The 18,836-nt window shown below is 37.0% G+C and overlaps 1 protein-coding gene across 1 annotated transcript; it reads left to right on the top strand.

The window, feature by feature from the left end:
- The first annotated feature begins 15,128 nt into the window (after positions 1-15,128).
- Positions 15,129-17,722, top strand: LOC112738061 (receptor-like protein kinase THESEUS 1). Its single transcript, XM_025788333.3, has one exon. It carries the CDS (start codon positions 15,220-15,222, stop codon positions 17,590-17,592), a length of 2,373 nt encoding a protein of 790 aa, XP_025644118.1. The 5' UTR covers positions 15,129-15,219; the 3' UTR covers positions 17,593-17,722.
- The last annotated feature ends 1,114 nt before the right edge of the window (positions 17,723-18,836 follow it).

Genomic DNA, 18,836 nt, shown 5'->3' with positions numbered 1-18,836 from the left:
TTTGTGGGTGTTCTACTGACGAGAAGTGCTGTTTGATTTTTAAGTTCTGCAAAAATGATGTGAATTTTTGATCGGCAAACTGGCGACCATTATCAGTGATAATGTGCCGAGGAATGCCGAATCGACAGATAATGCATTTCCAAACAAAGGAAAGAATTTGTTGTGATGTAATCTTGGCTAGAGGTTGTGCTTCTATCCATTTGGAAAAATAATCAATTGCTACTACAAGGAATTTTACCTGTCCTGCAGCTGTGGGGAAAGGTCCGAGGATATCAATTCCCCATTGGTTGAATGGCCAGCTAACCTCTGAGCAGTGTAAGAGTTCGGCCGGGAGATGTGTTATCGGGCTGTGTTTTTGGCAATTGACACAATTTTTGACTTTTGTGTGACAATCTTGCTTGATAGTCGGCCAGTACAATCCAGCTCTGAGGATTTTTGAATGTAGACTTTGGGCTCCGAGGTGTGTTCCACAGACCCCTTCATGTGCCTCCGCAAGCGCAAGCTCTGCTTCTGATCTGCAAATACATCTAAGTAGTGGACGAGAGAATCCTCGTTTATATAGGCAGTTATTATAAATTGTAAAAAAGGAAGCTTGTCGTCGAAACTGTCGAGTGTGTCCGACGTCGCCTGGCAGGATCCCTGTTTGGAGATATTGTATGTATGGAGATCTCCAGTCTGCTTCCTGTGTCACACTTAAGACATGGGTTATTTCAATGCTCGGTTTAAGTAATGTTGATTGATAAAATGATGACCTGTCTGGTTGAGTACTGGCGAGTTTAGACAGAATGTCAGCTCGGCCATTACTCTCCCTTGGTATGTGCTGTATTTCATATTTGTTAAATTTTGAAAGTAAATTTTGTACGACATCCAGGTATTTAGAGAGCAAGGGATCTTTTACTTGGTATAGCTTGTTTACCTGTTGGACGACAAGGAGGGAGTCGCAGTATACCTTAATTTCGGTGATGTTAAGGTCGGCAGCGAGTGTAAGGCCGGCAATTAGTGCTTCATACTCACTTTGATTGTTGCTTGCTTTAAATGAGAAGTGGAGGGAATGTTCGATGATGTTGCCGTGGTCATCGTCAAGTATAATACCTGCGCCACACCCGTGTGGGTTGGAGGATCCGTCGACGTATAAAGACCATTCAATGTAATCTTCAGTTATCTTTGGGACTGAGAACTCGGCAATGAAGTCGGCCAAGAACTGTGATTTGATGGATGCTCGGCTTTCGTATTTGATGTCAAATTCTGACAGTTCCACCGACCATTTGACTAGTCGGCCAGCCAATTCAGGTTTCTGTAGTACTTGTCGTAAAGGTTGATCTGTCCTAACATGGATTTCATGGCTCTGAAAGTATGGTCGGAGTCTTCTGGCTGAGAAGACAAGTGCGAGTGCTAGCTTCTCAATGGTCGGGTAACGGAGCTCTGCGTTCTGTAAGGTCTTGCTGGTGAAATAGATTGGGAGCTGCTTCTGTTCCCTTTCTGCAACAAGAGCAGAGCTTATAGCCCAGTTAGTGACAGACAAATATAATAATAGTGGCTCCCCTTGTAGGGGTGTGTGTAAAATTGGTGGTTTTGAAAGAGTCTCTTTTAAGGTTGTAAATGCTTGTTCACATTCATCAGTCCATTGAAAAGCTCTTTTTGTTTTTAAGGTTTGGAAGAAACATGATGATTTAGAAGCTAGGCAGGGCAAGAATCTAGAAAGTGCAGCAAGTCTCCCTGTTAACCGCTGGACTTCCTTGATGGTTTGTGGGCTTGTCATGTCTAAAATTGCTCGGCATTTCTCAGGATTTGCCTCAATACCTCGGCTAGTGAGCATGAAGCCGAGGAATTTACCACTTTGAACCCCGAATGCGCACTTTTCGGGATTTAACCGCATGTTGTATTGTCTTAGTTGCCCGAAGATTTCTGTGAGGTCGTCAAGGTGGTTGTTGCCGATCTTTGTCTTGGCGACCATATCGTCAACGTAGACCTCAACGTTCTTGCCGATTTGTTTGGCGAAGACTTTGTCCATTAGACGTTGATACGTTGCACCTGCATTCTTAAGGCCAAATGGCATGACTTTATAACAATAGTTTCCATATTCAGTAATAAAAGCTGTCTTGTTTTGATCGGATTGATGCATTTGGATCTGGTTATAACCAGAATATGCATCCATAAAGCTAAGTTTCTCAAAACCAGAGGCATTATCAACTAAACGATCAATAGATGGTAAAGGGTAGGAATCTTTGGGGCATGCTTTGTTGAGATCTGTGAAATCAACGCACATGCGCCATTTACTGTTATGTTTTTTAACCATGACGACGTTCGCCAGCCATGTTGTGAATCTGATTTCTCGGATGAAGCCCGCGCTGATGAGCTTCTTGGTTTCTTCTAGGGAAGCTTGCTTTCGGTCGTGTCCGAGGTTTCTCCTTTTCTGTGCTACAGGTCGGATAGATGGATCTAATGCTAACTTGTGGGATATGATGGATGGATCGATGCCTGGCATATCGGCTGGGGTCCATGCAAATAGGTTGGCATTTTGCTGTAAGAATGCTTGGAACGAAGATTTTTCTTCTGAAGATAATGTTGATCCGACGTATGTAAATTTATCCGTGTTTTCTGTGAAGTAGATTTTATCCAGGTCTTCTGTTGGGGTTGGCCTTTCCAGTGTTCCTGCTCTAGGATCAAGGTCTGCCAACATGTGTTGGTTGTTAATGTTGCCGATGTTGTGGATTTGGGCATTTGTGTTACGATGAGGTTTTTTGAGGCTATTGTTGTAGCACTCCCTGGCCTCTCGGGCGTCACTATGAATGGTTGCAATTGTGTTATCCTGCAAAGGGAACTTAACGCAGAGATGAATTGTAGATACTATAGCGCCGAACTTATTTAAAAAAGGTCGGCCAAGTATAATATTATAGGGACTGAAGCAATCAACAACTAAGTATTGAATGTCCGAAGTTTTGGATGAAGGGAACTTACCAAGTGTGGTTTGTAACCACACAGATCCCATAACCGGGACTCGCTCACCTGAGAATCCTACTAAGTCACCAGTGGAGGGTCGGATGATATTATCGCTCAGTTTCATTTTCTGAAAGGTCGAGTAAAAGAGGACATCGGCGCTGCTGCCTGGGTCGAGCAACACCTTTTTAATGAGGAGATCTCCGAGCTGTAGGGAGATTACGACTGGATCATCCAGATTTGTTATGCTGTAGTCATGATCGCCTGTTTGGAATGTTATCTGTGGAGATGTAGGTGGCGATTGGTCGGTGTTGATGGAGAGGATAGCTCGGTAAGATCTTTTCCTTGCCGAACTTGTGGCTCCTCCACCTGCAAAACCTCCGGAAATACAGTTAATTGTACGTGATGGTAATTCGGGATGGTTATGGTTCGGTCGGTCTCTATCTCGGTTATGTTGTGCAGTCGAGCCTTGATCTCCTGGGGCAGATAGTCGCCGCTGCATGTGTCCGCCGATGAATTTGTCCAGATGACCTTGCCGAGCTAATCGCTCTAGCAGGTCTTTGGCGATGATGCAGTCGTCGGTATTATGTCCGTGCTTCTGGTGGAAAGAGCAGTATTTCGAGCGGTCTGTGCCTTTTGAATCTGGGTAATTGCCAGCTTTTCGTGGTGGCTTGATTAACTTCGAATTCAAGATCTCCTTGATGATGTCATCGCGCTTGGTGTTGAATTTGGTGTAGGTCTCATATCGTGGGATTGGTTTGAAATTCTTCTTGCTGTCCCGTGGCTTGTCGTCGTCCTTATAGTGAGGCCTTTCTGTTTTCCGAGCTTGTCGAAGTTCTTCAATGTCAATCTGTCCCCTAGCTTTTTCGCGGAATTCGGCCATAGTTTTTGGTTTGGCCACAGCAATGGTTTCTTGGAACTTTCCTGGTCTTAATCCACTTTTGATGGCGTGCAGTTCTACCTCGGGGTGGAGGTCAGGTATGCTTATGGCTATCTTTGTGAAGCGCGTGATGTAGTCCTTGAGGCTTTCATGTTGGCCTTGCTTGATTGTGTTCAGGTAATCGGAATCGTGGAGGTAGATGGCGGATCCAGCAAAGTGTTCCTCAAAGGGTTTTGATATGTCTCGGAATCGAGAGATAGAACCTGCAGGCAAAGAACAAAACCAATCAAGTGCAGGGCTGTCTAAATAAGATGGAAAACAGCGACATAAAACTTTATCAGATGCACCGTTTACTATCATTATGGAGGTGAACTTTTTGATGTATTTCTTCGGATCACCTAACCCATCATACGGAGTTAAGGTGGTTGGCAGGGTAAACCTTCGGGGTAGCACGAAGTTCATCACTTCTGCCGTGAATGGTCCAGGGGAGGTTTCCTGATCGTCATCTCCGATGTTTTTCTGAGTATCTTCATTATGTTCGGGCTGCTCCCCTTCGTTCCGAGCAGTGTCTGAGACATGTGTTGTCCCTGACTGCTGCTCGGCTTCTTCTGTCCGTTCTTGTCGATCATTATTTTCAGTTCGAGCATTATTCAAGTTGGCGATTTGATTTGCCATTCTTTGGTTCTCTTCAGCCACGACTTGTCGCAACTCGGTCACCATCCGGAGCAATTCGGATGGCGAGGGTGGAGGTTGTTCAGCCATGACTTCAAGATGGGAAATTTGAGGCCGATAATATAGGAAGAGAGTTTTATATTCTCGGCCCCACGGTGGGCGCCAATTGTTCCTGTATGGATACCTGGAGAATGAGAGCTTAGTCTCTGGAAGTTGATTCCGAGCTATTACCTTCGGGGCCGACTTCTCAAGTACCGTGATAAGCCGAGCTTTTCTCCAAGAGTGAATCGCGTAGGGCTTTGAGCAAGAAACAAGGGGGGAGTATACCTGCAAAGGCACTCCGAAGCTTAAGTTAGTATCGAGAATTTCTTATCCTCCTTAGGATAGAAGATCATACCTTTTTATAGATGATAGTGTATAAGTTGGTTACGTTCCTGCTTTATTGCCCGTATTCAAGAGCAATAATAAGGGTGAATGTTAGTTTAGACGTTTCATTTTGTGAAGTAGTCCGTTGAGCTGATTTGTAACGTCACTTTCCAATAAATGACATTGATTGCCGACCAGTGACTGTAACGCCGAATAATAACGTAAATTGCCGAGTTATGGTTTATAATGCCGACTTTGTAGTGGTCCCGATCAATTCTTATTACCTAGTTTTTTTTATCTTAGTTTTAAAAAAAAAATTGCAATGTTGAATTTATGAATTCCTAATAAAATAAAATAATATAGATAGTGAAAAACCTTCAGCTCTTTGAAGTAAATGAATGGAATGTGGCAAATGTTTGCTGTGGCTTTGTTTGAATATTTTTTTTTTGGGTCTTGGGCTAACGAAAACCGTACCCAAACCCGCAACACCAACCAGCCTGAACCCAAACCCAATACTAATCATCTCTCTCAATGTGTTGAACTTGAATCCCAGCACCAAGAACAAGCTTTATGGCTTCCATGATATGTCCTTAGTTAACTCCACTTCGGTTTAATCGTGGGGTCTAGATTCAAGTCTTGAATGAGGATGCTCTTTTTCATAAATTACTTCTTGTTTGTCATTATTGCTCCATCTTAAAATATTATTAAAAATTGAAAGATTTTTTACTTAGCATAAGGAGCTTCATGCCAAACTATTTGCATTTCATCATTGCCATTCACCTCATCTTGGTCACAAAATTTTTTTCAAGATATACACAAGTTATTAGTTTCTTCAACTAGATGTTAGTCTCGTTCATCAATATCAATAGCTTAGGTGCATTGATCACTTGAATAGATTGGAAGGTGTTACGATTTGTTGTCTAAGCAATAAAGTGTGAATAAACTCAATTCTATGAGGTCAAACATGACAGTGGCATCATCGACCTCAACATCAAGCCCGAAAAGATGGAGTTGTGTGAAGAAGAAGGAGGGTCAAGCAAAAGATCTAAGGTCAGAAGCATAGTGGCATCATGAACATCAAATTCGATGGCCTGTAGTTTGTAAAGATGAAACTTACAAGAAAGAAAAAAGGCCTGGTAGAAGAAAGGTTTAACATACCTAAAGAGAAGGCAAAGATAACTTGTGGGTTAAATAAAATGATGTCGTAAAACAACTATAATTATCACCGTTACCATTAATTAAAGGCTGAGATTTAGTACCGAAGAGTGTCATTTTTTTTTTTTGGCACAGGAGAGGATCTTCTCCCGCTAGCTTGGGCTCTCCATGGACTTTGTTTGGATTTTGAATAGGTAGTTGAGCGATTGTTAGGTATGGATACATAATTTTAAAACAATCCCAAATTTTTTTACAATTTGAAAAGTATCCACATCCTTCGAGGACTAGAAAATACTTTTCTCATCATAGAAACTTCCTTATTTGAATTCTTTTTTACATTGCTGTTTAGTCTGATTTGGATTCACACTCATGTTTATTTTTCATAATAAATGAATATCACTTTATTTTTGAGAAAAAATTATATATATTTATATATAAATACATAATAACTAATTTTTTGTGTGCATAATATAAATGAAAATTCATATATAAATAATTAAAAGTCTCATATTGTTTGATCGCTCATTGTTTGATCGATTGCTGTAGGATTAAAGAAGTATGGTCTCAGAGTTATCTCCGTGACTGTCTTTCCCCTCACAGTCCTAATGATTTTTGGACATGGTGGGCTGCATCAGCAAAGATGCTTAACCCGTTGAAAAATGTTGATCGTAATTCTCAATTGCTGCCATCATTTGCTGGAACTGCTGGAAAGCTCGCAACCAGTTAATTTTTTAAGGTTCTACTTCAATGCCGTCTGTCATTCTAGCAAACTCTGTCAAGTTGCTCCGTAAATCTAAAGAACTCCCAGTTTAGATCATCTTCATGAGGCAAACTCTTAGTCTTATTCAATTTGACCTATTATTCTTTTTTTTTTCTGATATTTTTTTTTCATTTTCAACCATGTCAGTATTATTTTAAAAAATCTCCACCTTTTATTATGCTGTCTTATTTTTAGACATCTTTATATTTTATTTTTTAATAATTAATGAAATATAATCTACTACTTTTAGAAAAAAAAATTAAAACTTCACATATATGTCATGTAACTGTGGTAATTTTAAAGTAAAATCAACTAAGATTTAGGATATTATTTTTAGAAATTTAATTTTGATGTTATGTAATGTAAAATAATTTTATACGTGTATTTAATTACGTAACATTACATCATAAAAAATAACTACTATTTTTATTAATTATGTAAATGATTATTCAAAAAGACAGATATATTTGCACGATTATATAAAATATTTTATACTATCGATATATTAAAATTAAACTCATTATTTTATTATAAATGGTGTAACAATAACTCTTTAAAAAATTGTCATGTGAATATATTCTTATGTGTTTTTCTTAATTATATTAAGTTAATCTGGTCATTACAATAGTCAATAAATCAATCAGATATTTAAATGAATATGGTTTAAATTAGTCTTTTGTAAACCGTCAATAAATCAATCAAATATTTAAATGTATAAATATGATTTAAATTAGTCTTTTTGTAAATATTCTAATTATGGTCCTAATAACTTAGTAAATTATGTGTGCTATATGTCAAATAATAATAATAATAACTTTTTTTTTTATAACAATTACATATGTTAGTGAAAAAATTAAAGATTAAATAGAAAAAAAAGGATCTTGTCCAATCTATTCAAAGTTCTAAATTCACCATCTTATTTTATGCTGTTCTTTGACACCATCATTTATATTAGGAGAAGAAAAAATTATAATGTTCAAATTTTTAAGATATATTATTAATAAATAAACAGTAGGTATATATTATTAATTTTTCAAATCAAGTAAAGTTTTTATCGTACACATGAAATTTTATATATTTCAAAATCTATCTATATATTATATATCTTCTGAAACTGTTTTAAATCTTCAATCAATAAAATTTTTTATTCTTCTGCAATATAATTCTATCTTTAAATATTTAAAAATAATATTTGAATGAGATATATATATATATATATATATATATATATATATATATATAGATAATATTAAATTAAACTAAATTAAATTAAATTAAAAAAATCACACTATTTAATAAATTAAAATTTAATTTAAAAATAAGATAAAAAGTTGTTAAATGTGGTTTATCTTATTAGAAATTTCGAAACACTATTATATATAGAGGCCAAAATAAAAAAAAATATTCAAATAGAACTTGTTGGTGAAAGATAATATTTAAGTAAAAAAAAAGTAAAGCTTTGAATTGACTAAGAAGAAAGAAGATGCATCGCTATCCAACATCCATGAACTGAGGTTGCAAGGAGAGCTTAAAAGAAAAAACAAAAATCCCAATCAGAGCAAAGATGATAACAACAAATCTTATGGAGAGGCCAAATTAATGACAGTATTTTAAAAGAACCTAATCAACGTAGATTCAAAGAAAGAGAGCGGTGATTGGAGCAGAAGATGGCTTGATCCTCTTTTCTCCACTTTCGAGCGAACTTGAGACTTTCGCCATATTGAAGATTACTTATGACGGCGACGGTTATCACTTCTACAGGCAAAAGTATCTTGTAGTGTACAATCCTATGAAAAAATTCAATAGTGATCAAGACAAGTCTATCAAGAATAGAGTACACAACTGATTTCGGATAAAAAAGTCAAAGAAATAATATAGAAATAAGTCTAAAAATACTACTACTGAGCTTAACAATAATGATAAATCATCTCCTTCTAAATCCATGGACACTGCTAGTTCTTTCAAAGTGTTCTTCTGTTACTTTGCTATGTAGTGAAACATCAGCATGAATGAGTTTAGAGATAATCTTTATCACTTTCATCTTATGTAATCTATTTCTCGATAAACATACATATTGTAACACCGTACCACACAAAGCTTTACGCCTAGGACGTAAACCAGAGGTGGCGAGGCATTATGACCTCTAAAATTAAAAAATACTAATGTAATATAATTGAAGGAAGTTGTAACTAGGAGTCTTGAAAGAGAAGTTAATAAAAAACGAAACAGAAATGCATCACTCATGAAAGTTACGCATAGATGGATAAGCAAGTTTTGAAAGAAAGGTTTAAAACATATACATATGGATCAGAATTCCAAAATACAGATAACAAGCTCTGACTCGACCTGCGAAGCTAACGCCGGCCAGAGTATGCTTACATATATATGTCTATATATATATATATATATATATATATATATATATATATATATATATATATATATATATATATATATATATATATATATATATATATACATAACCCAGAATGCAACCCCAAATTGTAAAATAAATACCTGTTTCTCCAAGTCAACCTCTAGGAGGGACAAAGTAAAAAATACAAGAGAGTGGAGAACAATTATGTTAATATATATATATATATATATATAATCAGAACATAACGCTAAACCCAAAATATAGCTCTTCGCTTTTAGAAGGTCTCCAGAATGCTCAGTGCGGTGCTTCTCGACCTGCATCTGAAAAACAGCAACATATGTATGAAATGAGAACTGGAGGTTCTCAGTATGGTAAAGGTGCCCAAATAGATAATATATAAGGTCCCGAAAAAGCCAGAGGCAATCCTAGAACTTCGATAATATATAAGGTGCTCAAGCTCTTTAGCATTCCTAACTGAATTAGAAAAATATTTTCTGTAAAACTCCATTCGAAACACCTCCTAAGATATCACAGTGTCATCTGGTTGCAGAATACGCCGTGTCCCCTGCCACCAGTATTGGGCTTCACCCTGCAACTGGTAGGTCCTAAACTCCACCTATTGTTGTTCGAGAACCTGTTGAGCTTACAGAGCCTGCTCCATTGCTTGAAGCCAATTATCAGCTTCAGTAGGGTTTGTGGTCCCTCTGAAGGTCGGAGTGTGCACCTGCAGAAAAGTAACAAGTGTCATCGGCCCCTTTTCACCGTTATTCCCATTTCCGTTTTTCATTTAATTCCTGAACGCTTCAGCTGTCGCCTACATAGCCGCAGCCATGTTTTCCAGGGCAGCCATAAAGTCTACAGGGTCGTTTCCCACCGTACCAGGGTTCGCATTACCTATTCTGCCTCTACCTTGCTCACGACCACGTCCACGAGTCGCCATATGGTTCATGTTCACACCAAACAAGTGATATCAAGTTGATCAGTCTTAATATCGCAAGTTTAGTGCTTCAAAGTCCCAAATGCATGCTCATGAACATTCATGCTACATATATCAGATAGATAACCTAATTTAGCATGTAAAGACTTTCAGAGTATGCCAAGAAGCATAGTCCATCCGTCCCTCATGCTCTATAGGAACGAACTGCTCTGATACCATAATGTAACACACTACCACACAGAGTTTTACGCTTAAACCATAAAAAAGAGGTGGTGTGGTATTACGACCTAAAAAATAAAACAAATATACGTATAATAATTGAAAGAATATACTATTCGAGGAGCCTTAAAGGATAGTTAAAGCAAAACTGTGAAATTAAAAGTGCAACACTCAGGAATAACATTTACTTGCGTACGAAAAAAGTATAGGTACATATGCATATATATATATATAGACAATGAGAGTAGAGGGTCCGAGCTCAACCTGCGAAGCTAAGGCTGGCCGAAGAATATTTACATACATACATATAAATCCCAAGTCATAAAGTACTTGAAATAATCCTAGTTCTCCATCAAAAGCCTCTACGAGGTACAAGAGCTAAGCAAAATAAGGAGGAGTCTATATATATATATATACAACAAAATAACCCAACAACGACATTCCAACTCCGCTATGACAGGAACTCCAGACACCTAGCGAGGTGCCTCTAACTTGCATCTGAAAAATACAAATATCTGTATGAAATGAGAACCGGAGGTTCTCAGCATGGTAAGGTGCTACATACATAAGGTATAAGGTCCTGGGAAAGCTAGAGGTGATCCTAGAACTCCGACGCTCATATTATAAAACTTAAAGATTTTAAACAGAAACCATACGTAGGGTGGTTCTCTAAGGTTCTTAAACTTAACCAAACTCTAACTAAACCCCTCCAAAATCCTTCTCCTTCTTCCAAAACCCTCCAAAACACCAATAGAGCCACACAGACAAACAAAACAGACAAGGAAAACACAATTAGAGTACAGTTAATGCAGGTAACAAGTATAACAAATATCATATTGATTCACATAGGCAGACCTAATTAATGCACAAGCAAACAAAACAAGCATATGCATATGATGTATTCCTGTCCTATCGCTGATGAGTCTCATCTATCGGTTATAAAACCAACTCAACATGTTCGGCTGCTAAACCCTGGACAGTCTCCCGTGTGCGCATCTCCAAGAGTCTATGCATAGCTTTTTCTCATTCATAAATAAATTCTGCTCATTGGGAGAATTTTCGGGGCGTTAAAGGGCCCGGTCCCATCTTGCGACGTAGGGTCAACATAGTATCGAGTCTCGACCTAGAGCACGTGGTGGCAAGCCATTGCATCTTACCCAAGAAAACTCGTATCTCAGATAAAGAAGTACATAAGCCACATTCAAATTCATATTCATTCATTCATATTCATCATGGCCAGCCAAATCATCATTCATTCAATTTCATTAAGGCCAAATACCTCATACATACCCCATTTTTGCACTTCCTATTCATAATTCATCATGTCTCAAGCTTTCTTCACTTCCAAGTTACCCCTTTCTCATAACTTAATCTCTTCACTAAACTTAAAACTAATATTTAGGGTCTAAAGGAGTAAAAATAGAGGTTTAGAGATTTAAAATCATGTTTAAAACACAAAAACTCAATTTGCTGAAAAAAGGGTCCTGCGTACGCGGATGTGGTATTTTTCCCAGCTCGCATAAGCACCCCTTGTCCGCGTACGCGAGTACACTGGACAGAGGCGAATGACCGCATAAGCGGCTATATTCCCGCGTACGTGAGTGCCCTTATTTTCCCACACCGTGTATGCGACACTTGCCTGCATGCGCCAAACAGAGCGGATGGCCTCGTACGCAGCCATAAGCCCGCCTACGCGCCCCCTTCATTTTCTTTAAAAAGTTACTAAGGTGCAGATTTCACATTTTACATCTCCAACTTTTGACGTACATAACTCTTTCGTTAAAATTTATTTTTCATCCGTTCTTCAAACAGTGTAAACTTCACAGACCCAATTTTTATATCAAACAAGTTTGGAAAAGTTTGGGAGTCCGGAAGCCAAGTTATGGCTCGCCAAAATTTGGCCAAAAATTTAGTTTTTTACAAAACTTCTCCGACCTCTATTTTACCAAAATCATAACTCATTATCAACACTCCAAGCCTTTAAACAACTCCAAATATACCAAATCGCATATGATTATCTTACATTCACATCATAACACTTCCATACACAATTTCATCAATTTCAACCCCAACCATTCACATTCAACACCACATCTATACTCAATCATCAATATATCATTGTTATTCATAATAATCACTATTTTATCAACCAATTCACTGCATCCATTTAACAACAACATACCTAATATCCACATCAAACAACACATAATTCAATAATCAAAACTACCACATATACACCAACATATGATTCATCTTATCTTATGGTCGTCTAACCTAAGTTTTCACAAGACATTATATATTACATACGAGAAACCAAAATCATACCTTGCCCGATTTCTTCCCTAAGCCAAAGACACCACAAATTGGCACAAAACTCAGTCCCAAGGTTCTCAATCTCCAAGATAACAGCACCCAAAACTCCACCAAGCATCCAATATTCACAAATACGCTCCAATTTACATATATACACTACCTAAATCACATTACTATATTCAAATGCACCAACTTAATGCTCAATCACAATTAATCAAGAAATTTATTAGGGTTTGAGAATTCTCACCTCACTGACGAAAGATTGGGTCAAAATCCGGCAAAGCCACTAAGTTAGCTTGATCCTAAACATTAAAGCCAACAAAATCTCAACACCTAAATCATAGGATTTTCGAAATTGGGGGAGAAAAGAATCGAAACTAAAAAATAACTTCCTTACCTAATTAAATACTGGACTTTGTAGAGCTCGACGCCGTGGATGCATGGTCGCAAACGGTGTGGCGATTGAAACTCGGAGTTGGAAGATATGTAGATTTGAATTGGGACCAAGGGTTTGGAACTTTTCTTCCCTTCCCTTATGTATGTTTCAGCGTGACATTCGTGAAGAGGAAGGAGAATGAGCTGAAACTCATGTTCTTAAGTATGTTGGATTGGGCCTTGGGCCTAATACGGGTTCGGTTCACCTGGTTCGGTCCGTTCGACTCAATTTTAGACCAAATTCTTTGAAATTAATGTCAAAATTTATATTTAATTAATTTTTCTCATTAAACTATAAAATTCTATTTTGTAATTTTCTTAGTTAATAATTAATTTATTCACTAATTATTCACTAATTATGTGGGTTTACATTTAACACCATGCAAGATGGTCCGCCACTTGCAGCTCCTTTACTCCAATATGCCAATCTTGTGAATTACATGGAGAATGATGATGAGTCAAATGAGAAATACATCGCGGAGATCCATGTACCCAATGAGAGTAACAATGAGGATCGATTTGTACCAAAGACCTCGGTCAATCGAGGAGTTCGATACCTTCTTCCACCCCTACTCCCTGTTCTAGATCTGTCGGTTCTTCCTAGTATTAGACGTTGGACCTTAACGCGATGTAGGATGATAATTCATTTACCAACATCAGTGATGACGGTTACAACATAGATGGAGTCTCGAGTTTTGTATAGGTCATAGGTTTACGAAGAGGGAAGCCGTGCGAATGGAGAGTGAAAAATTACAATATTTGGAAGTAGCCTAGTTTAGAATTGTAGAGTCCAGTTGACAAATACCATGTTCATTGCAAGTATCATATAATAGGTTGTCCATGAAATTTCCGCGCGCATGGCAATGAAACGAAATCTTGGTGGATACTGATAACATCTTTTAAAATGACAATTAAAATTGGAAAAGTATGCGGAGCCAATAGAATATTTGTACAATGCGTATAATGGAGGTTTAGAGAGTATTAGAGATATAACCATTAATGTTACTTTTTTCCATCAGTGTAAGCTTTTGGGATGAGTGGTATTATGACATGGTATCAGAGCTTTAGATCCGGAAAGTCAAGAATTCGATCCTTGGTGAACCCCAAAATAATATTATGAGTGATGTTCATTTTATAACTCATATAGCACATTGTACACATTGTACAAATAAGCCATTGGCTCCCTAGCAGGACTCATTAAAATTTTCTTTTGTACCTGTGTGTAACTCTTAAATAAGTTAAGAATTTTGTTTTAAAAAGTTTAATTATTTTGTTGGTTTTTATAATTTTATTAAAGTTGTAATTAGGTATTTATATTTTTTTTAGTTAATTGGGTTTTTACGTTATTTTTAATTTTGTAATTAGATCTTTGTTAATGTAAAAAATATTATAGTTAATGAATTTTTTTTTGTAAATTAAAGGTACTTACAAAAAAGAACCTAATTAAATCTTTGATTATATATTTTTTGGGAGGAATGTTCCATTAATGTTAATATTTTTGACACAATAAAACCTAATTACAAAATTAAAAATAACATAAAAACTCAGTTGAAAGAAAAAGAATATAAAAATTTAATTACAAATTTAATAAAATTATAAAAACTAACAGAACAATTAAACTGTATGAAAATGATCAAAATCTACTCCAAACTCAACTTTTTCTTATAAATGACGAAATCGATATATATAATTAAGATTTTGTTAATTTGTGTCCTAAAAAATAAATTATAAATACTATAAAAAAATATTTTATAAAATTTGTTGAAAAAATAACTTTTTTATATTTTTAATTTATTTACTATATTAAAAACATAAAAAATTATTATTATATATTTAAAATATATTTTTATGACACAAGTTAGCTAAATATATATGAAAGATGATGGAAAGATGTCTCGAACCAATTCAATCGTTTACAAAGACTTCTAAATTTCTAATTGTCTTGACTCACCCATGCATACAAATTAATGGACTAAGAAAAAACAGAAAGAAAGAAAAATCATCAAGGAAATGAAGAAAAATCAAAGTTAACAGTTGACCTTATGTCCTTATCTGAAGTCTTCCTCTTAACAGTTTATGGTTTTGATTAATTAATCTCCACTACCGCTAGTTTTCAGTCCCAAATACCATCATCATAATTCATATCTGAAATTAAGCACCAATTTTCCATGGCAACTCATGAATTACACATAATTCAATACTCATCTTTGAGTGCACTTTTGCTGCAACTTCTTCAACTGTCATCATTTCTTTTCCTCTCATCACTTGGGTGCACTCCACCAGACAAGTACTGTATCAATTGTGGGTCGCACAGCAATGTTGTTGAAAGCGGAAAGATTTACACTGGTGACTCAAACTCTTTAGTCAATTTTAGCAGCACAAGCAAGATAGAAACCAGCCAATCCTCAGTGTCTTCACCTCTCTACCAAACAGCAAGAATCTTCCCAAATCAATCTTGGTATGACTTCCCAGTTAAGATCAGTGGCATTTACTTACTACGCCTTCACTTCCTTGCTTTCAAATCCCCAAGTAATCTCCCTTCTGCCACATTCAGTGTCTCAGTACATAGATTTGGGCTTTTGCAAAACTTTGAGGCCCAGAACCATACCAATTCTGCTTCGGTCAAAGAGTTCTTCATGAACATAACTGCAGGAAGCTTCAGACTTATTTTTACTCCTCAGACAGACTCGTTTGCATTCGTGAATGCCATTGAACTCTTCTTACTCCCCCGCTTCTTAATTGCCAATCAAGTCTCGCGTTTCAATCCGCAACCTTCCATTGGACAAGATTCCTTGTCCACCTACAGCGGCGTGCTTTCCCGAGTGTTGGAGACCAAATACAGGCTTAACATCGGCGGTCGTGTCATCCCAAGAGGGGAAGACCCATTATTGAGGCTCTGGAGCTCGGATGAAACTTACCTTGTTAATCAGGTGAGGAATTTTGAATTCCCTGGTAACATAACATTCCTGGTTGGTAAAGACTCTGATGGTCCAAATGCTAATTATTATACAGCGCCCCGTGTTATCTACCAAACAGCTAGAGAAACTAATGATACCTCTCAAAACATAACTTGGGTTCTTCCAGTTGACATGAATGTAGACCACCTTGTTCGAGTTCACTTTTGTGACATTTGGAATATCCAGGATGGTCTTACAATCTTTGGTCTATACATTTATGACCAGTTTACTTTGTTTGTAAATAATGACACGTTAGTGTCTCAACTATTGCCTGCTCCTTATTATTATGATTTTTTGGTACACTCTGATGATTCAGGCTTCATGAGGATTAGTGTAGAGCCACAACAATCTTCCCTTATTGTCAGAGCCTTTTTAAGCGGACTAGAAATAATGGTAATGGGTAACGATTCAACAGATTTTCGTCCCCTAACGGACCAATCCAATGGCAACCACCATAGTCTTCTTCTGGTGTTAGGTTCAGTTATTGGATGCTTGGTGCTAATTTTTTTGGTGGTAGTCTTGGGGTTAGTTTGGCATCTTAAGATCCGTAAACAGAGGCCTTCTGATGTGTTGTCAATTCCTACCATTGTAGGAGAGGGTTCTCCAAACAGAACGAGTGAGAGAAACGTTAATCTTGGACTAAAGATCTCTTTGCATGATATTCAATTGGCAACCGAGAATTTCGACGAGAAACAAATAATTGGAACTGGTGGTTTCGGCAATGTATACTTGGGAGTCCTCAGGAATGGTACAAGAGTAGCTGTGAAGCGCAGTAAATCAGGGTCAAGTCAAGGCCTTCTGCAGTTTGAAACAGAGATCATGGTTTTGTCTAAGATTCGTCACAGGAACCTTGTTTCTTTGATAGGGTATTGTGAGGAGAATTCTGAAATGATATTGGTTTATGAATATATGGAGAATGGGGCACTCAGAGATCATTTATACGATACCAAATTGCCAAGCCTGTGTTGGAAGCAGAGACTTGAGATTTGCATTGGAGCTGCCAAAGGCCTTCATTATCTTCACGAAGGAGCACCCGGGGGAATCATCCACCGCGATGTGAAGTCTACTAACATATTGCTTGATGAGAACCTCGTGGCTAAGGTTTCAGACTTCGGCATTTCGAAAACAGCTCCACTTGACCATCAAACACATGTTAGTACTAATGTCAAAGGCACTTTTGGGTATCTTGATCCTGAATATTTTAAGACGGAAAAATTGACAGAAAAATGTGATGTCTATTCATTTGGGGTAGTTCTTCTCGAAGTGTTGTGTGCAAGGCCAACCATTGACCAATCTCTTCCAAGAGAGCAAATGAACTTAGCAGATTGGGGAATCCTTTGCAAAAGAAAAGGGATGTTGCAAGCCATAATTGATCCTTCCATAAAGGACCAAATAGATCAAAACTCGCTCGAAAAATTTAGTGACATAGTGGGAAAATGCCTACAAGAATATGGTTCTAACAGGCCAACCATGGGTGAAGTGTTGCGGAGCTTGAAGTATGCTCTACATTTACATGAAGCTTCAATCCACGAAGATGGTTCCAGTATTGAGAGCGTTAATAATAATGCAGCAAAAGCTTTTTAATTTCTTTCTGATGTTGCTCCTTAAATATTAGAAAATATTGTTCTGGGAAACTTATTGCCTGAACTTATACTACAGGATTGAGGTGGCATGTTACAAGTATTTCTATGCTATCTGTTTTTCTCTTCGTGTCCTTTTATGTTTTCATCTCATCACACGCTTTTATTTGTTGTTCTGGTTGAGAAGCTAATTTTTTTTTGGTCTTTTGTTGAGAAGCTACTTTAGCATTCTTAAGCAAACTGTTGGGCCTTTTAGACTTTTAGAACTACACTGCTGCAGTATTGTCACTAATGCTGTTATGCAGCAAATAACGATTTCAAATTATAACGATTTTAAATCTTTAGTAGCTCACATCAAATTGACCCGGTATAAAGTATAAACAAACTAAAAATACTGTATAAACGACTAGTTTTAACAACTATACATGATAATTATAAACAAAAACAGAAAGCAGAAAACAAAATACGAAAGAATATGTATTTTAAGGTTTTTTTCATAGTCTAGTATATGTAATTTTAATTTTATCTTTTCGCAGTTATTAGGTATAATAGTCAATTAGTTATTAGTTATTACACTTTACGTAACATTTTTTCTAAACAATATAAGTAAATAATTTGTATATTGATGACTTTAATTTGGAGTACTCTACCACTATTTTCGGGAGTAAGTATTGTTTTGGTCCTTAACGTTTAGAGTCAGAATCGAAACTGTCCCTTACGAAATTTTTATTTAGAATCATCCCAAACGTTTTATTTCGTATTAAAATCGTCATTTTTAATAAAATTTTTAATTTTATTACTAAATTATTCTTATTTTAATAAAAAAAATTATATTTTTTTTTCTAAAGAAAAAGAACGCAGGGGGAAGGAAAGGGGAAAGGGCGCGAAGGAGGGGGGAGGAAAAGGGAAAAGGGGAAGGGGAAGGGGAGGGAGGAGGGGGACAGCGCCGGCGAAGCTTGGAGCCGCTGTCGCCGCCGTCAGGAATCAGAGCTTGTGAAGGAGAGAGGAGACGCGAGCCAGGGAGAGAGCTCGCCGTCACGCTCTACCACTGCTGCCACTGCTACCGACCTCGTTGTCTCACCTCGCCGCTGCACCTTTCTATTTCTGATTCTGCTTCTGCTTCTGCTTCTTGTTTTGGCTTCTGCTTTTTGCTTTGGTCTCTGTTTTCTGTTTTTGATTGATCTTCTGCTTTTGTTTTTTCTATTTTTGTGTCTGCTTCTACTTCTGTTTTTGCTTCTAATTCTGATT

The sequence above is a fragment of the Arachis hypogaea genome, chromosome 13 (assembly GCF_003086295.3).
Source record: "Arachis hypogaea cultivar Tifrunner chromosome 13, arahy.Tifrunner.gnm2.J5K5, whole genome shotgun sequence".
In the NCBI taxonomy this organism is placed as follows: Eukaryota; Viridiplantae; Streptophyta; class Magnoliopsida; order Fabales; family Fabaceae; genus Arachis; species Arachis hypogaea.
The sequence above is the reverse complement of the archived record's forward strand: the minus strand, read 5'-3'. Positions and strand labels throughout refer to the sequence as shown.

Bases quoted from the DNA above. Each gene is read 5' to 3' on its own strand.
- LOC112738061 (XM_025788333.3), top strand. From the start codon at position 15,220: ATGGCAACTCATGAATTACACATAATTCAATACTCATCTTTGAGTGCA.